Source organism: Perna viridis, chromosome 3, assembly GCF_037379345.1.
Source record: "Perna viridis isolate PV_CMFRI_1.1 ecotype Kerala chromosome 3, ASM3737934v1, whole genome shotgun sequence".
NCBI classification, from domain to species: Eukaryota; Metazoa; Mollusca; class Bivalvia; order Mytilida; family Mytilidae; genus Perna; species Perna viridis.
In genome coordinates this window covers 20,731,739-20,752,369 of record NC_142447.1, presented here as the reverse complement: position 1 = coordinate 20,752,369, position 20,631 = coordinate 20,731,739, and the positions used below count along the sequence as shown (strand labels likewise).

Sequence of the window (20,631 nt, the reverse complement as noted above, 5' to 3'; positions counted from 1 at the left end):
TTAATACCAGTGTTTGAAGATATAAAATTGGAATATAATATCAAAGTAATTTTTTTTATATAGAATGAAGGATATCCTGAAACTGACCTTCATTAACTTTAATGGTTGGTAGAGATTCAGATTCAGGACTTGGTAGTGATGGACATGAACTGCTGTATCTAGAAAGGTTATCTTTCCTTACATCCTGGAAAAAATAAATACATGTACAGTATACTGATAATCAAAACAAAAAGCCCTTTTTTTTCTTTTGTTAAAATTATATTTCCTCGTGTACATTAGCATCCTGTACCTTAAAATGGACAGAAAATTGGTGATACACAACCCTGATGTCCAGTCCAAGCTATACAATAAACGAAGTGTCAATGTGGTTTCATTCCCATTAAACTCATTGAGACAAGCAGAGTACAAAGACAGACATACATGCAACAAACTGAGCATAGCAATGTGTGTGTCCAATAAATATTGTTTTAGTAAATAAAATAATTTGTGTTTAGAAAATGCACAAAACAATTCACCCTCCAAGCAGGTTAAATCCAGCTCCTGAAGGCTGATAGTCATACTGAACATTTTTGAGTAATTGCCTTACTAAAAGGGAAACATTTGTCCAAGTAACTTTTGTGAGTTTAACTTACTAAAAAATCAGTATAATGGTCACAATCAAAGTGCACAAGTTGTAAGATAAAACCTAAATGTCTACAATAGATGAAATGTTAATATGGATGAAATGCTAAATTAAAAGTTCTTCCCAAATGAACATACAACTTTACATTGATATTTATCAAGAGCATATGTGCCACCTTTAAAATCATACTTAAGTTCAACTCAATACATATTAAATAGTCTAAAATAGAAAACCAGGAAATGTCTACAGCAGCAGAAGGGAAAAAAATTATCATCAGCATTGTAATTTTGCCGCAGGATGATTTCTTGACATTTCCACAAAACGAGTTCCTTACTGAGGTAATGCAATATAAATTTCCATTAAAGCTGAGATTGTGGTCAAAAGCTTTTGAAAGACTATCTTTCTAGTATCAATAATTTCAGATTAATGCTCCATTTAGAAGGCTGCTGTTCTTCAAATGGTAATCATAGGTCTAGCTAAGTACATTAACATTGTTTTGTTTTTTTTATCTCAAACTTCAAATCTTACAACACAAACATCAAAGGAAGAAGGGAATATAGTAGTGATTGCCTCATATAATCCTCAGATATAAGGAGTCTAGGGTCACTTATTTTCTACTGAATTAATGCTGAATAACGTGATCTATGAATTACCTAGAATGTTAAATAAGGACAAACAATGGTCCAGCTTGTATTGACTTTAAATTATGTGTAAATAGGTCTAACACTATTTCTTTACAATCAGTGAAAGAGAAAGGTCACAACACTTATTTGCTTTAAAATTTTGACCTTTGACCCTTCACATTCACAATGACTTTTCAAATCATTTGTAACTAATGTAATATACATATCCCACATTTTAATCTTTTAACCTAAAAATCACCAATATCACAAAATGGAACACATCTGTCCACTCATGTCAAATATACTTTTAATATTTTAACCTAAATACTCTTAGTATCAAATACATGTATACAAACATGAAAATCTGTTTCTGGTTACTGTTCAGCAAATAATTTTATTACTTATTCTACTTTTACTTCAATATAAAAATGCTGTACCATTTTCTCAAAATATAGAGTTTTTAATAAGAGCCTCCAAGGAGCCTGAATCGCTCACCTGGTTAAATTTTGCCTTTCAAAGGCAATGAATTTAACAAGAAGTTTAATTAATTTTGACTCAAGAAGACTTTTGTAGTCCTAATAATAAGGATCATTTCAGTTATTGAAAGAATTTAACTAAACCTAACTCTTTTGGCGATAAATGCAAAAAACTACTGTCTGACCCCTATCTTCTTTTTTCAGTAATAGCAGCCCTGTTTTTCAATGGATCTAAAATCCCCACATCAGTTCTATGCATGATACACCAAGAAACATTCATACCAAGTTTGGTTCCAATTGGTCAAATAGTGTCAGAGGAGAAGATATTTGAAAGAAATAACATTAAAAAAAGCAACCAGAAAAAAAAAACACCAAAAAGTGCAATAACTCCAACATGGCTTAATGTATTAAAATGAGAATTTGACCACAGGTAGATCTCATTATACTGAGTACTTTCACCCATGTCAAAATTTGGCTAAACATAATGGTTTTGGAGATAAATGATAACAACTTATGTCTGATCCCTATGTTCTATTTTTAGTAATGGCGGCCATGTTTTTAGACGGATCAAAATCTCCACATCAGTTCTATGCAGGATAACCCAAAGAACATTCATACCAAGTTCAGTTCCGATTGGTCGAGTAGTGTCAGAGGAGAAGAGTTTTGAAAAAATTGTTAACAACGATAGACGCCAAGTGATGGCAATAACTCACAGGGCCTTTGGCATAGTGAGCTAAAAATGTGATGTGTGCATAAACACAAAAATTTAGAAAAAGGAATGAGAATTCCAAAGCAGTCCTTTGCCCATTTAGCTATAATTTTTCACAAGATTAACATATTTTTCCAACAAAAGTGGGGATCTAACCCTTCCCTAGATCCAAGACTGAAGATGGTTATTGTGGCATACATAGATATTGTCAGATAAAAAGAAAAAAAAAACAAGATTGTGTCATTTGCTTTTGCCATCAAATTATAAAGTTTAACAGCTATAAAATTAACATTAGCTATACAGTATATATGATGTAATAATCTCTTTTACTTGTAAATCATAGATCCCACAAAAAATTAAAAAAAAAATAAAAAAAAAAAAAAAAAAAAAAAAAAAAAAAAAAAAGAAAAAAATATTCCAGACATGAATGAGAGTCCATTAATTTCAAATACACCAAGTCAAAATATTAAAAACATAAAAACACTACAGAAACTTACATTCAGCAAACTTCACCTGACAAAGCAAAGCAAAAATCCCAGAGCACAAAATTCCTTTCAAAGATGTTAATCAAGATTCCATAGAGCAGAAATTCAATCCATTTCAGTCTGAGAAAATTAAATAACACTTTGACATTTTGTTTCCAAAACAATAAGAAACTATTGTACAATTAATTCCAATTCCTACAGAGACTTAGACAAGAATCAAACCACGCAGTAGTAGCATTGTATTGATCAACCTCAATTTTCCGATGTAACTACGGTATTTCTAGATTACATTTATCTCCATATTATTAGGTCATAGTTCTAATATCAATATTTCAAACACTGCATCCTTGGACAAGACGCCCACGGACACTATTAGGTTATAGAATTTTAAGTACTCTAAAACATATTACCAAAAAAAAAAAAACCTCGATGAGATTTAACTTAAAGATTTTTTGTAATAAATTTAATCATCATGAAATAAATGTTACCTTTAGTATAATTTCTGGTTATCAAATAAAGTTTTGAACTGAACCATAAGATGAAACCAAATCAACTGTAAAAAATATATCTATTTTTGTAGACACAATAGTGTTGAGGTTCCATTTACTTTGTTGCCATTGTTATCTGACATTTTCAAAAGATCTAGGTTCATTCTCAGTCATGATTTCATCAACATCAAATTGCACTGTGAATTTTGCAGGGATAATATTACGAGGTCTATAAACAAAGCAAAAATTGGAAAAATCAGAAGTAAATATATGTATACAGTAAAAAAAGAATCGTAACGGTAAAATCCAGATCTGAAATAGCGGAATTCCACTAAAAAGCGGAAAAAAATCATCCCTGATTATTGTAATCCATGAAATTAGTAAACAATTATTAGGGTTAAAATCAAAATTAAGTTTGTCTCCCCTGAACTATTGGGGAAAAATATTTTCCGTACCTACCTACCCAAAGCAAGGAGCTAGGTTTAATTTGGGGAAAACGAACATTGTATTAAGTGTGGCCTAATATTACTGTGTAACACGTCTAAACAAAATTATTTTTTCAGTTTGAAAATTGGTTTTGTTCATGTTTTCGTTTTATAAATAAAAAAAGGAATAAATATGGTGAAACGCAACAAATGCACCATTGTATAACCTTGATAAAAAAATAGTATATACTTACAGAGATCACCAAAAGGTCAGGTTCGTCTTAAAGTGTTTGGTTCAGGCATGTTTTCAGATTATTCTGTGTTTGGTTCATACAGGTTTTCAGATTATTCTGTTTGGTTCAGACAGGTTTTCAGATTATTCTGTGTTTGGTTCAGACAGGTTTTCAGATTATTCTGTTTGGTTTAAACAGGTTTTCAGATTATTCTGTTTGGTTTAAACAGGTTTTAAGATTATTGGTTTAGACTTTAAGCCAAGATTATAAAACAAGCAATATGTCTCCTTACACTGATAAAATTTGTAGATATATTATAAGTTGTTGAGTCAAAAATTGTAGAATACTTATTATGACCAATGTGTCTTACCAAATTTTAACATAATCTATTTTAAAACAGTTCACAAAAGGTGTTCTAGTAGTGTCAAATGAACAATAATTTTTGAAGTCTAGTCAGTTTTATTGAAATCTTAATGGAGATGTGATATGATCAGGTACACTTATGGTATCTAACTACTCAAGAAATTAATGGGGGAAAAAATCTAATAGCCTGTCACAAAGTTGTGTGGACAAAGTACAAGTGTACCTGTGATGGATGGAGGCACACATGCCATAACTTAGAATCAAGTGGTCATTGTTAAGACAACATCCCCTCATAACCAAACAAAATAGACAGCTGATGCAGTAAAATTTACTTCTAAGTTTCTACATTTCTTTTAAGGAAATAACACATGGCACAATTTCAAATTTTCGATACAATTTTTTTAAACGTAATTTCAAAATTTCAATACCGTTTTGTTAAACGCCACTAAGGTATCAGTATTTGGCCAATCGGGAAACAGAATTGCGATCAGATGAAATGCATTTCCATAGAAGAGCGTCCTTAAGGTAAAAGGGTAAAAGGCGAAACTATACCGACTGTGTTGAAAAAAGTATAGATATGGTGATATGCAACCAATGCATTGGTGTATAAACTAAATACAAAATGAAAAATACTTTAAAAGACCACCAAAAAAGCCTTTAACCAGCCCTCATGTTATATTCAATAGGAGTCAACAAAAGTTTGATTTGAAAGTTGCAACCTCATTTTAATGATGTTTTTTTTTTCATTACAGTAATTAAAACTGTCTGGTAAGAGCCATCATTTTGCTGAACCAGAACCCAAGAAATTCATAATCAGTTAAAATATTGGGAATAAAAACTTTAGGGACGGCAAGTTTTTCACTGAGCTGGTCGGGCGAGGGGAAACAATCTTTTTATTTTGGCCTAGTAAGTTAATAATCATAAGGCTCTGTATAAATCATATAAGCCATCATTCTTATTCCATTCAGTCTTAGAAATTGGTTAAACTGAATATAGATGCTTTGTTTAAACATAGAAATAAATAAAAAAATAATAAGAGAACTTGTAGTGCCAAAAAAAAAAAAGGTTTATAACAACTCATAATCTTAGTTGAGGTTCTTTAATGATTAAATTTATCTCAAGATATGTAACATATACATAGTCAAAACCAAAGACACTCTGAGATAGATCAAACACAATAATTTCCTTTAATAGACACAAACAAACATAAGAAACAGACACTGGTAAATTACTATTGGCAAGGAATTTCACTGCATCATTTATGGCATTTCTTATGCTGTTTTATACCACCTTTGCATGCAACAAACACATTCTTCAGGGGTTTTTTTTTAAAGTAAATAGATGAATATAATCTGATTTATGGGTTTCCTGATCAGCAATCAAATCAATGGATGATTATGAAAGTTTGGGTGGTATAGTTTATTTTATGGAAAGGATTCAGAAAACTTGAAATTTCAAAGTAGGGTTTGAATTTGAGTTTGGCAATATATAACTAATATATGAAGGTTACATAAATATTAGATGGAACTTAACATTTTAAATTAATGTCTAGTTTAGTTAGCATTAAGGAGACTACCAGAATCATTTCTTTGGAAGTACTACTTCAAAACTCTAGTCATAAGATGCCACCCAATGATGTGTTCCACAATTCCATCCAATGAAATAAAAATGTTCCTTTCTGGGGCTGAACAAGGGCAAGTATACTTAATACCATAAAGAGGTTAACTTATATAGTCGCTTAGTTGCTTATTACAGAAATTTAAGCAGCTCTTGGTTATCAACTTTGAGCTATTTAAAGATAAATATCTGTGCCATAGAACATAATTAGCCCATCTACTCTATTTTGGTGTTGAAACACTAGTAACTCTGAAATGAAAAGTTGAAGAGCAAAGAAACAGAAAACAAAACATCCAGCCAAAAAGGCAAACATTGAACCAAAAGGTATTAAAATTACATAAAGGGTAAACTTCTTGTACAATATATGTACTGACAGTAAGTCACACTGAGGGAGAATACTATATTTACCATAATGCATCAATTATAAGACATATATAATAAGTTCAGGCAGAAGTTTGATCTTCATAAGGTGACCTTCAATATCCATTTGTTGTCTAAATATATCTGAAATATTGCTTCTCCGACATTAAACACCAACAATCAATCAATCAATCAATCAAAATCCATTTGATCTAAAATAAAAAATAAGGACCTCACAATAATATTTGCTTTACAATGAACTGTAACAACTCGAAGCCAAATTGATTGCTCTTTATAATTTTGAAACTGAGGTTTTGTGGCCTTTGTTTTGTAAGTTTTATGGGAACTTTGTATACATACTACCACTATAAATAGCTAAAATGTAGCTCCTTTGCAAGATAATTCAAAATTAAAAAGTATAACAAGTTACTTGATGATTTTGCACACACAAAAACTACAATTTTTCCCATTCTAGATTGGTAATAAAAAATGAATGTGATACTATAACCACCTGGCTTTGAATAAAGACTTTTCCTGCCATTTTACACTTCCAAGTTTTCTACAGATTTCATGGAGAAACCAATTCTCCTTCAGCCTATTCTTGACTTTCTCTTCTCCACTCTCTGTGGTTAAATTAGGATTTATCCATAGAGAGTGGAGAAATAATTTAAACCACTCATTTCTAAAGGAGAATTTATACACAATCACTTTTCGCTATTTACAAACTTCAGATGTAATAAAAAAAAAAAAATCTAAATTCCATGGTTATCTTTGGTTACGACTTCAGAGATGTAAAGACTCAGTTAACATAACTACTTTATAACCAGTTTTCAAACAGTCTGATAAATATATAAAATTTTTGCCTTTTTCAGTCATATTAAAAACTCCATTACAGCCAAACTTCATTTAGTACAAATTTCTAGTTACAGTAGGTTTTCCTACTTATGACCTTAATACCATAAGTCACTTTCCTCCGTATTTATCTAATTTCCCAAAATCATTATTTCCTGAACAAGGGGAATAGAAAATTACATCAGTTTATTTGTTACAATGATGGGTTTCGACTGGAGATTTTCTGACAACAAGCAGATCTAATACAAAAGACCAATATCAGTTCAACTGTCCCCTATTCTTTAATTCCATTGAGACCTTTTTGGTCATTAGCCAAAACCTTGACTTTGTATTGACAAGTAATCAATCACAGTTTTTTATTTAACAGTATTGAACTGACATCTCCCTTAACATAAAATACAGAGCTTTCAGAGGCTACAGCAGAGGCTCTGCTTCATTAAGAAGACATAAATTCAAGTGGAGTATTCCAAGGTTAACAGTCAATAACCATAAAAGTTACTGCCAATTGAAACATCCCATACAACAGAACCAGTCAAGGTAACCTGCTCAATAAAGCAGCAACATTTTTACTCTATTTTTAGCAACAGTAACCTTGAACTTTGGCAAACAGACAAAACAATCAGTAATGTTTAAAGACTTTTAAGACATGTGATACTGTAACAAGGTGTATACAGTGTAATAATGACTGAAAAATGTTTTCAAAGCATATGATTAGTCCTCCCATTTCTTGTGGCCAAGGGTCCCTTTTCCTAATTGCCTTCAAACAAAAATGTGGAAAACAATAGTAAATACATGCTGTACTCTTTCATCTAAACAACAAAATTGCTTAAATTAATCATTAAAATTAAAAAGGTGCTAAAAATTTTGTTCGACCCTTAGAGAGACAAATAGTAGTATCCAATAATTCTTCTATTTGAAAAAAAGATGAACAATCTTATGTAGTATTACAGAAAGGAAACATGTTTCAGAGGAGAGTGTACATTAATTGACCACTTTTGTCATATGTGCTTACAACTGAAGAAAAGACAAGGTAACTTTATCCCCTTTTTACAAAGGTTAAACAAGCAAGTCAATCAAAGAATGAAATATAAAAAACATTTTTATGACAGAGAATAGCACAGACAAAAAAGTTGCCTCAAACCACCATTAAAAAATCTAATGCATCATGGGTATTTACTTCCAAAGAGTACACCAAAATTATCGGACTGGCTTAAAAGGAAAATATTATGACATCATTGGTTAAAAATCAGTTGTTCCTATAACAACTATTGTCAATCATTTTACCCATAATTCCAGTTTCTAAAAACAGCAAATTCTTATTTCGTGTCAAAATCTCATAATTTACACATTTCTAAGGTCAAAGGGTCATTATTATACAACAAAAGGATGTGATAGACTTAGTCCCATCATTGCTAACATCACACCTGTAGTAGACATAATAAATTAGAATTACACCAGGGTCAATCTGTAGCTACTGAGAGTGAGAAATGATTTCTACCATGGTAATTAGCTATACCAGTCAATCTATGAAGGAAATCTTCCAGTAGTTCATTTATACCAAGCTCTATGATTAATAATTATAGATGATGGCTAATGTGTTTAGATATAATGATTGCTTTTGTAACAGATGAACTTTACAGGTGCTGAAGTTCAAGATGTAGTGGTAAGAAAAATGTTCTGTTGTTGAATAATTATCTGGAAATCTGTCCCATATGACTTGTGGTCAGGCTTGATTATATTGATAAATGCATGATTTCAAAGGGTGATTGTTGTAGGGCATAAGTTGATATTGAAGCAATTCAGTTCACAAAAAACTAAATATTAATTCGGCGCTTTTGAAATTAAGAACCATTAAAAAGCATACACTTCTTCCCCCCCCAAAAAAAAGTACATAAAAAATGCACGAAAAAAAAATGGCACTATCAAGGCTACCTAAGTTTAACTAAGTTTGTTTTCTTGATTTTTCACTCATACATTTCTATCTTGTTCAAAACACACTTTTCTGACAAGGTTACTAAGAACCTTTCATATTTATTAGTCGACCATCATAACAAATGGTCCATTTTCAACGATTTTTCAACAAATAAAGTTTCCCTCGCCATTTCCGCCTTTTTCTAAAGAGTCAAACTTCATAACATGGAAACGTTAAATTTGACATTTATAAAAATCGAATGGGAACTTATGTTAATAGATATGAACAATTCACCAAATTTTCATAAAAGTTGGTGAAAGAGTTTTTGAGTAATTGTCCGAAAATTTGAAAATCTCCCTTTCTTTAGGTAAAAAATTCATAACACGGAAACTAAACATCTGAAATTTATAAAAATCGAAAGGGAGCTTACGACAATAGATATGAACAATTCAACAAAGTTTTATAAAAGTTGTTCAAAGTGTGATTGAATTATTGTCAGAAAACTAAAAAAAATATTGTCTGAAGTTTGGATGACGGACAGACGGTATACCATAACATGTCCCGTCTTAGACGAACGTATAAAAAGGCTGTAAACTGTAAAACTTTTTTGGGTGTTTTTTATTCACAATTTCTGTGATTTATCTACTTTCTTGCATTTTTTAAATTTGCGATCATTTCAAATTCATATTATAATGTTCTTCAAAGAAAATATTTGTGACAGTTTTATTTTCATGTTACAATACCTATTGTGAAAATAGCTAAAAGCTAAAATAAAATTACCATCTCAAAAATCTCCTGGTTTATAGTATATTAAACTGAAACATCACCTTACATGTTTAACAAATCAAAGTATCTATTACTGAACTGTAATACCTCATTTTCACTTATTCAAATAAAGCCTGAATCTAGAAAAAAAAATATAGTCTTAAAGAATGTCATTGAAATAGGGTGAACAAGTCAGAAAGGAAGCTATCATTTATACAGCACACTTGATTCGAGTAAGAACAATCACTCCCTGTTTGTTGTTTAGAAGTTTTTAAGCATCGATTCTCATGAACTGAAGAAAAATCTAAGAAAAATAGCATGAGTACAAAATTATAAGGAATACATTTTTGTATAACCTCATAATTCAATTAGATTACGTTATACGAGTTTTAGAAGAATTAAGTTTGGCAATCAGAGATATTTTTCTATTCAAACAGATCCCATGGGTTTTTTTTTTACATTAAACAGTAGACTACTGGCTACATTTAATAGAATTCAGTATTTGCCATGATTATTTTGTACTTGTTGCAATAAGCGAGTCCATATAAACTCCAATCCAATTAGCAGTAATTTTAAGAATCAAGATCCTAAAAGTCATTAAGCCTACAAGCTACAGTAAGTGAAGTGTAGAATGACCAATAACTCATCAAACCTGACCAAACAGTAAACTGCAGGAAAAACTTTTATAAATTATCATAGAAAACTATTGAATTCATATTGCAGACATTATTTATTGGTCTACTGGTAATATTCCTTATGAGGTAGGGGAAAAAATAATTATAAGCTTCATAATATCACAAATATCAATTTCCAGTTACTGAACTTCAACATGATGGAGCTTCAACAAGTTAGTTATGTATTAAAATTAAACAAAGTAAGTTAAAATTTTGCAATATTCAACTTTCATGAGTTTTTCCTTCTGGGGTTATTGACTGCTTGACATAGGGCACTTTTCATGGCAGAAATTCTACAAATTGTCCATCTGATGTCACCAGGTCAGGAGAACAATTTAAAAATTAACATAATAATGTTGTTTTTGACCAAATAGTTTTGTGGACAATGCCACACAATCACATGACACCCAACCAGAAAGCTATTTATTCATATCACACAGTCCATGATATCACATTTATCAAGTCATCTGAGAAGTAGTTAAACCAACCAAATCATAGAAAACACTTTGAAGAAACTGGCTCAAATTCTAGAATCAGAATAGTGAGAATCAATAACATTATAATTAAAAGAAACCACAAATTCAGATCCACAAAACATAAAATAAAAAAGCTTTGAAATCAAGACTATCATTATCTGTAAATAAAAAAATGCATCTATAATTATAAAAACATTCTCAGTGGTTCATCAAATACTCCTGCCATATGCCATTTCTATGTCGTAGAAATATCAGAATTGCAACAGTACATGAAATTTACAGCAGAACCGGGTATGATCATATAGTCATTACATGAAGTTAGACCACTGAAGTCGTTAAGATTGATGAAATTGACGTCTTCATATTCAAAAATAGATTTGATGACGTGGGTTTCCGAATTTCAATAGGAAGAAAAACAAAATAATTGAGGCATTCTCTTATTTAGAATGCAGTGGTATGATAGATGGATCCCAGGATAATTTTAGTTACTGTCAAATAACATGCATGAGGCCTCATACAATTGTTTTAGGACAAGAAACTGGGCAAAAAATACTGCTTTACCTGTCAATGGAACATAAAGTGAAAATCGAAACGAGAAGCTATCAATATAAAAACCATACTACACAAGAACTAGTAATACATTTAAAGAACTGAAACCTTCATGACTTCACCCTCAGATACACTTATACCTATCAGTATAACAGTTCATATATCAATTCTTTAATATTACCAGTACAGTATGCTACCAGTTGAAAAAGTCAAAAACTTTTATTATCTACATCTAAGTAAAAACAAAGAAGCTTAAATTTATGAACACAATTTTTTGCTCTTCAATACCAGTAGTGATAGTTATAAAAAATGTACTGCAGCACCACAGGAGGTGACAGATACTGCATTCAAATGGCTGTCTCATAGGTGTCTCTCCCAACAAGACAACTTTAGAAAAAAGAAAGAGAAAGAAAACCCTCTGCAAATACCATGGTTCTCTTCACAGTCAATATATCTTTTTTTCTATATTTGCAGTAGACATGAGTATGCACACAAATCATTGTCCCCAAAAATTATGAGTTATTCCTCATTATGCATAATAAAGTCCAGGAGAGCGAAAATTGCATTATGTGAAAATAAAATCACCCATTTTCTAAACAAAAAAAAAAAAAAACAAAACAAAAAAAAAGCGAAACTTTTACCCCAAAATGAAAAACAGCTGAGCTGAAGCAAGTAATGTGCCTAACTCTCCTTTTTTGGTATATAAATCTTATAACTCTACACAAATAATTGGAATTTAAATATAAATAAACAAGAGACAGCTTTCCTCTATCCTGACAAGAATTCTACAATAAAAAAATCATCTTCTGATTTATGTAAGACAAACAAGATGGGAAACATTGAGATTGACTACTAATTATACTCTCAAAACTGTTTTTCAACCTAATCATCTACAATGCATCAACAAATAAAGAAAAGTGTCATCATTCTCTTTAAAACAATTTCTCCTTCATTATGAACCTTTGTAGCAGAGTATATTACACTGGGTTTATTGACCTCTCCGAACTTAAATCTAATATCACAGAATTGAGAAAAGCACTATCTAACAATTCAGAAATAATAGAAAACACGTCAGAGATAGAAATTGGAAAAACTCAACTTGAAATCCAATGAAACAAAAAATCACAGTAATTTAAAACTCCCAAATGAGCTCTAAAACTCATTACTTTGTTTTCATTCTGCTCAAGTGGAGGGATCTTGAAAGAAGGGGTATTCAGAAGTGTGACATGCTTTCCCCAAAAAATAATATTTGATATGACCTTAAAAATCAACTAACAAATGAAATTATGTATAATTCAGTTAAAGTTTTTAACTAAAATACGGTCAAATCAAATAATTTTGATGACTTTGCAAGCCTCCACAAGTTGTTGGCAAACGGGCCAATGTTGTACTCAGTTGTCACATCAAATAAAAAATTTTTTCACTTTATTTTTCCAAATGTTACCCAGTTAGAATAATATAATGCAAAGCTGATTTTGAATCAAAAATATTTCAAAAAGGCCACAAAGAAACCAAAATAATGTTAACTATATAAAAAGTAATCATTGGCTATGAGAAATTCTGATAATTGATTGACTAATTTCCTCGCTTCAGTAGGGTTCAACGTCCTATGACAGATATTTTATTCATTTCAGGACCAGAATGATTGACCAATTGAACAGACCCTGCTTTGTACTAGACTCTAAGCCAGATCTTATTGTGCTAGCTCACAGAAGCAACAACCCATGGGCAGGTATGTAACTTTACTCGGACGCATAAATCTGACTCTGAGCCAGATCTTATTGTGCTAGCTCACAGAAGCAACAACCGATGGGCAGGTATGTAACCTCACTCTGACACATTATTCTGACTCTGAGCCAACCCCTTTAATACTGTGGGCTTGGCAGAGAAACAGTGAATAACAATTTTTTTAAAGTCTTTGGTGTGACACAGCCAAGAACTGAATCCATGACCTCCAGCATCGATACGAGCACACTAACCAGAGACCACTAAGGCAGTTACAACTCTACTGAAACCCTATTCTAATTCTTCAGGACACTTTCCATTGGCTACTTGCACACCATTCCTATTCAGCATCATTGTAAACAGAGACTGCAACCATCTATGATGAGATTCATAAGAGAAGTCAAAGACTTCTAAAACAAATTCCGTTCCTTGCACGTTAAAGAACCCTTATGTGGTATTCTCCCGGAGTAGGAACCATAGGGCTCTGCCACATAAGGCTAAATTGCCCGACCCTATCCACTTCTCCCTATTTCCAGTGGCAATCAAAATTTGTTGACCCCATTGTCCTTGTGTCCCACCCCATTTTTAATTTCATCATCATTTCATCATCCATTTCATGTTCATCACCTGAATATAGCTGAAATATTGCTGCTCAGGCGTTAAACCCCAACAATCAATCAATCAATCTAAAACAAATTCTAAGTGATTACAAATAAATTGTCACTAGATGCTTTTCTATTTAGTTCTTACAGACATTAAATGAGCTGAGGACTCTATGGGCTAATGAGATTAGTATTAACTCTATCATTACACTTAATGTTATATTGTTCATTAATTACTGGTTTGGAATGATTCAAGCATCAAGATATCCTACACTTCACAAACATGTGGTCAGATTACATTTATCAGGGGCGGATCTAGGAATTTAGATTAGGTGGGGTGCACAGTTAAAATTTTGCTGAGCGGAGCGAGGCGAAAATTTTTTTTTAGATTAAATTTTTGAAATATTCTTCTAGAATGGGTGCAATGTAGATATCTTTTGTGGTAAAATTAGCGAGAAATTAAAGTTTCAAGCTAAAACTGCATAAATTTAAACCTGACAACCCATTCTTTACAAATTTTAGGGGGGGAGGGCCGCACACCTGCCACACCCCCGCCTGAATCTGCCCCTGTTTATGAACATCAATAAATTCAAAAAATTCAACAGCAGCAGAAGACCAAATACCTACAAAAATATTTGACAAGAAGGGTACAGAAACAAGATGCAAAATGACAAATAATACATTGTACTGTAAATTGATAATACAAACTTCTTAGTTAAGAATACAGAAGTGAACTGCACAAAACTGTTTAATAAAAAAAAAAAAAACACATCATAAGATATTGACGCTATTATTCAACAAAATTAAATAAATTGTCAATACTTACTATTTTGTTCATATTCTTAAAGAGTTGTAATGAAAAGTCACCACAAAAAACATAAAAAGAAGTATCAGCTTCAAGAAGTTGGCTAATAGAACCGTAAAATGTTGTTTTGAGGAAGAAATACAGAAACATATTGAACATCAATAATATTGTAGGGAAAGAAACAAAAACCCAATGAACTTCAATTCTGATACAAACAATTAACCTGTCAACACTTGAAGAACCTGTACCAAAAATAGCACATCTATTTTGGCCTTATCTCAGCCTCTTAAAATAGTAGACAAAACTTTCAAATATTTTCAAGCTAAAACTTATTTATCTCCGACAGAGAAAATTTGATGAAGGATGCAAAACATTAATGTCAAAACAGTCTGATGGATTGCACTATCAGTCAGCTGATCAGCTACATGTAGAATCAGAAGACAGTTATCACTTACCTAAGGTAAATGTTATAGCCTTTAAAACTGGCTCACGATTCTCACCTGTGCCTGATGCAATAAAAGAAGTTGCTCCTCCAAATGCAGACTGATAAGACCACAAACATTGAACACTGATCAGAAAGAGGAAGCATGAACACAATCCCAAGTTATATGTATCTTTTAATATGAACCAGATTATAATATAAAGACATTTCATTTTGCAGTCTAAAATTTCAACTATTCTAAATTATGTTCTTTTTTTATTACCTTTCCCTGGTTACCTTGATTTCCCTTACCGTAAAATGAAGTTAATTAAGCAATGAAAAAATTAAGTTTCCCATTTTTCAACAAGCAAAAAATATTTACTAAAAGAGCAATAAAATTTAGATTAATAAGTGGATCAAAATCAGAACCATTGTGGTTGTTCCCAACTTTCTGGTTTTTGCCTTGATATTGCAATTTGTTATACAGCCTTCCCTTTTTAACAAATCCATTTGACAACTGCCTAGATTTTACTACTTCAGTAATAATGTTACATCCATTTACTACTATTTACTAATACATCATAAATGTTAGCATCATATCTTTATTGGAATCATATATTTAGACAAAAAATGGAAAACAAACAAGGTAATAATGAGAAAAATTTTTGTTTCCAATGTTGCTTCTAAAAAGAATGATTATTAGCTACAGAAAGACCATAGTTCCACATTTACAAAACTATACTGGTATCAAAGGCTTTTTACAGTATCAATGGAATTTTCAAATATTTACAATAGAAGGGTGAATGATGTCATAAATTCTTGCTTACTTCTACTTTTTCAGACAACATCTATTATCTTGAATTACCAAGGTCCTTTCCTTACTGAAGATATCCTGATTTTTCTAGGACATAACTAAATCAATCAGGATTTCATTAATGCGATTACGCAGTCTTGAGAACCTTCTTTGTCAACTTGAAGATACTTGGCTGTTTATAAATTGCCAGTAGACTGATAACCTATGGGTCATTGGAGTATTAAGCCACTTACTTTAATGTAACTTAAAGACAACCTGAGTGTAAAGCTTGCTTTTTTCTTCAGGGTAAAGAAACTTTGGTACAACGCATTATTACATACAAGCACTAACATATTTAATAACAGAGTATCAGTGACGTTCAATATACATAGGAGGACTGATACCTGAATCGCCAAATGACACATAATTTAGAAATGATTGAAACTTTTAACACAGGAAGAGAGTGGGTGTTTTTGGAAGTCTTAAATTCCCATTGGTAAAGACATCACCTTATATCAAATCAGTGATGCATCATCAGCAACCATGATACGAGAACAAGTAGCTCAATCCTTCATAGGCAAAGCCTATCAGTCCGTGTGATACCCAAAAAGGTAAGCAAGGATGCTAAAAAAAACCTTTGTAGACAAAGCCTAAAATCGTATTACTTTGTCCACAAATTTGAGGGTAAAACAAATCTTCAAACAAACTTATTATATGTATAAAGAACATGCTTAACATAAATCTGTACCAAGACAATAAATTTCAAACTATACATGGTTGTCAACAAAACCCCAAATATGTTAAAACAAAAAATAAATTCAAACCTTAAGTATAATGTGTGTTCAAATTTTAAAAGACATGTTTCATGTAAATTTGAACCATCCCATCATAAATTTCCTACACAATCTAACCCCTTTGCCTTATACACGTATTTTCCAAAAAGAGTGCAATTCATACCAAGCAACAGACAATTAGTTACTCTGATCTTTCTACGGTTTTCTAATGTTTAACAAATTTTCCAATTTTCTGTATTCCATGACATAAGATTTTCAACATGGTCATACCGTAAATATCAATTTCATTTCTCACCATAGAATATTGACTGAACACCCCTCACACTTGATTAGAAAGAGATAAATTCATTATGTCTCTCCCTTATTGAAGAATGGGTCAAGACAAAATGACCACACAGTGATGATGTGACATAAGTTAGAGTTTATGACATTATCAACAGGATGAAGATGACTTATGGGAATAAATTATTTTATTGTGAAGGTCAATGGAAGTACTTCTGACACACTTACTGTTAAAAGTGATAGCGGTAAACTGTAGATCATTAGTAGTGGAGACACTGACAGTTACTATAGGTGTATTCAGGGGTTCAAATTTACTGTCCTGGATTTTTTGCACTCTAAATGAAGGGTCCTCTATAAGAAAGTGTATGGTCCATAATAAGACTTAGGTAAATTATATTTCAAAAGTCCTGCATCAGGAATTGAGGGCCCTAGACCTTAGACTAGTGCTAATTTGAACCCCTAGTCCTAGAATGGGAAAATATTAAAATCACAGACAGATAACAAAGCCTATGGTCAAGAAGAGGTGATATCTTGTTTTATTCACGTAGAAAACATTTTGATTATAAAAAAAAATACTTCTTTTCCCACTATTTTGTTGTGAGAAAGAAAACAAGAAGCTCCCAGAAGCCTGAATCGCTCACCTGGTTTAAGTTTGTCTCTCAAGGGCAATAAATTTATCAAGCTGTCCAACAATTTTGACTCAAGAAGACTTTGGTAGGACTTATCATAAGGATCATTTCAGCAATTGGAAGTATCTTTCTATTAAAGTTTTCAAGATATTGGCTGAAAACTGTAAAAAAAACAAAACATCACTTTTCATCTTTCAAGGGCAATGACTTTCAAGGAATCGCCTGACAACTTTGATCCCTGGCGAAATTTTGTATGCCTTATAATAAAGATCATTTCAGCAATTGAAAGAATTTGGCTAAACCAAAAGGTTTTGGAGAAACATGTGAAAAACTACTGTCTGACCCCTATTTAATTATTTGTAGTAACGGCGGCCAAGTTTTTCAATGGATCAAAAGTCCCCACATCAGTTCTATGCAGGATACCCTATGGAACATTCACAATAAGTTTGGTTCCAATTTGTCAAGAAGTGTCAGAGGAGAAGAGTTTTGAAAAATTGTCAACGACGACAACAGACGCCAAGTGATGGCAATAGCTCACATGGCCTTCCACAAGGTGAGCTAAAATCCCAAAATGAAATTTGAGATAGATATCTTTGCAGGTTGAACTGAATAACTTTGCAAGCTGTTATGGTATACATGTATCTTCAGTTTATATAAAATCTATAAGTGAAATGGGTGGTTTCCTTGCTGACAAAAAGCTTTCAATGGATTGATGGTAGTCATATTTTGGTAATGAAGCTTAGACATGTAAATTAGACTAAATTTGTACAAACACTTGATTTTGTGATATATCTTAATAACATGAGAATACTGGGTACATGTATTTTGACAAAACATTCCGCTCGTCAATGCATTTGGCTTTTATTTCTAAATTGAAAATCAGTGAAAACCTCTCACTTTGATAAAAATCATTGAAGTGATCCAGATACATGGCAAATTCATTTAAAAGACACACATCAAATTTCATATTTCTTGTTTTAAGTAAAAACCTGAGAAAATTAAGTATAATTGCTCACAAGATTAAGCACATTCTTTACTAAGAGTTTAAAGAGAATATCATGAGGAACTTTAGAAGTTATAGCAAATTAGCTTGATTTACAGGTGCAAAATAGTTCATTGCATTGATATTTTGGCTGAAATTCATCGTTTTATTCAAATGTCGAACTAACGACAGACACTAGTTAGTACAGTGATTTTGTAACCTTGAATTTACCCCCCCCCCGAATACGTGCTGTTTCACAGTTTGTCTTTGCTTTTTTTGGTGCCAAATGGGTTTTTTCTTCCCAAATCCAACAGAAGGGGGCACTTTTGAAAAACAGAAACAAAATCTCTGAAGTATAAGTCCATAAAAAGTTAAAGTAAAATCAAATGTTTCACAATTACAAAAAACATTTTTTTAAAAGGGGCTAAGATATAACAAAAGAAACAGAAGTTGAAACAGCAAATCTGAAAGAACCCTAACTAACACCTCATTTTAAAAAGTAGTAAACATAAAAAAATTACCTGTATACCTTGTATATAATGACACATTATTGAAAGCACATGCCCAGATTTGAACTTGAAAATTACACTAGATAAAAGTTTTATAAAACATAATATTCAAATTCAACTAATATACTATTACAAGGTAGAGTGTATTGCACTTAAGAAAACTGTAAATCCTGAAATGCTTGTATGCATTGGTTATTGCATATCGCAATAGTAAAAAAAACAGTATAAGGTAAATTGTAGCTACATTGAGCAAAATCAGTTATATTGAAAGTTTCATAATGTTTATTACTCCATTTTAAGACATTCATATCATTCACAATAATTTCTGAACTTACAAAAAATACTTATTTTGATTAAAGTGATTGAATTTACTCTGTAAAAAGTACAAGTTAAAATCATATTATTTGATGTCATTCTGTGCTCATGAAGTGTTAAATAAATAAAAGTTCAGCCAGTAACTTTTAAATACAAACCTCACTTTCTTCCTACAGAAATTACATCATAACGTCAAACAAAAAAAGCATTATGTAACAACTAAACATTAATCTTCACCACATCATAAGACCACCATACCATAACTTACAGACAGACAGACATATAATTACTACACCATCCTTACCTGTTGAACAAGCTTGTTCCTATGGTATTCCCTCAAGCGAAATATCTGTTGGTTGAACCCATGCAGATCAGCAAGACTTCCCTCTGGAATAAACCAAGAAAATAATTTCCTTAGAATTATATACCAGAATTTCTCACAACTATACCAGCCAAGAGCTGAGCTGGCCAGTGTTCTTTGTAACACTATACCATCAAAATCATAAAACTATAGGTCATGTTTTGAGGAGTCCATTTTTATTTCAAATCCAGAATGTTTTTCTTCAACAATCTGCGCCTCAATATGAATGAATCACTTTTACTATCAGTTGTTAATGGTAGGGCTGTCTGTGCCAAAACAAATATCTATGTATAGCGAGCCAATCAAAATTTACCTGGATAATGATGTACCTGAGCAGTGAAAACATCTTATTTATATACTGAATACAACAACTGCAGCAACACTACATTGCATGCCCCAATGGAGAAAACAAATCAATCTTCAGATAATTCCTATCTGTAAACTTACCCCTGAACAACTTTTGTTTGCTTTAATTTCAGAAATCTACGAGTTAATTATGCTATCTCAGGAACAAAGTCAGCAAAATATATTTTATGTATTTCATTTATATTGTTAAATTCTATGAAATACTTGTTTTTGGCCACTTTTGGCCCCTAATATTTAAATTGTTGGGCTATAACCCTTATAATCAATACCAATCTTCCTTACTGCACGAAAACAGGTGTCTATGGACAATGACACAGAGGATGACAGCAATTTTTGATTTTGTTGCATAAAAAGTAAATAACTGCATGAAATGTGTTGCTGAACTTTTACACCTCAGTATATACCTGTCTAAAGATTC

General features: G+C 31.7%; 1 protein-coding gene across 32 annotated transcripts in view; it reads right to left on the bottom strand.

Moving 5' to 3' along the window:
- The window catches only part of LOC148621393 (rho guanine nucleotide exchange factor 28-like), a 145,580-nt gene that overhangs the window by 84,967 nt on the left and 39,982 nt on the right, over positions 1-20,631 (bottom strand). For all 32 annotated transcript variants that reach the window (XM_088575688.1, XM_088575689.1, XM_088575707.1 and 29 more), the window contains 2 exons: positions 19,791-19,873; positions 88-184 (listed from right to left, as the gene is read on the bottom strand). In XM_088575688.1, coding sequence (XP_088431814.1) covers positions 88-184; positions 19,791-19,873 — 180 coding nt within the window. The remainder of the gene's footprint in view (positions 1-87; positions 185-19,790; positions 19,874-20,631) is intronic.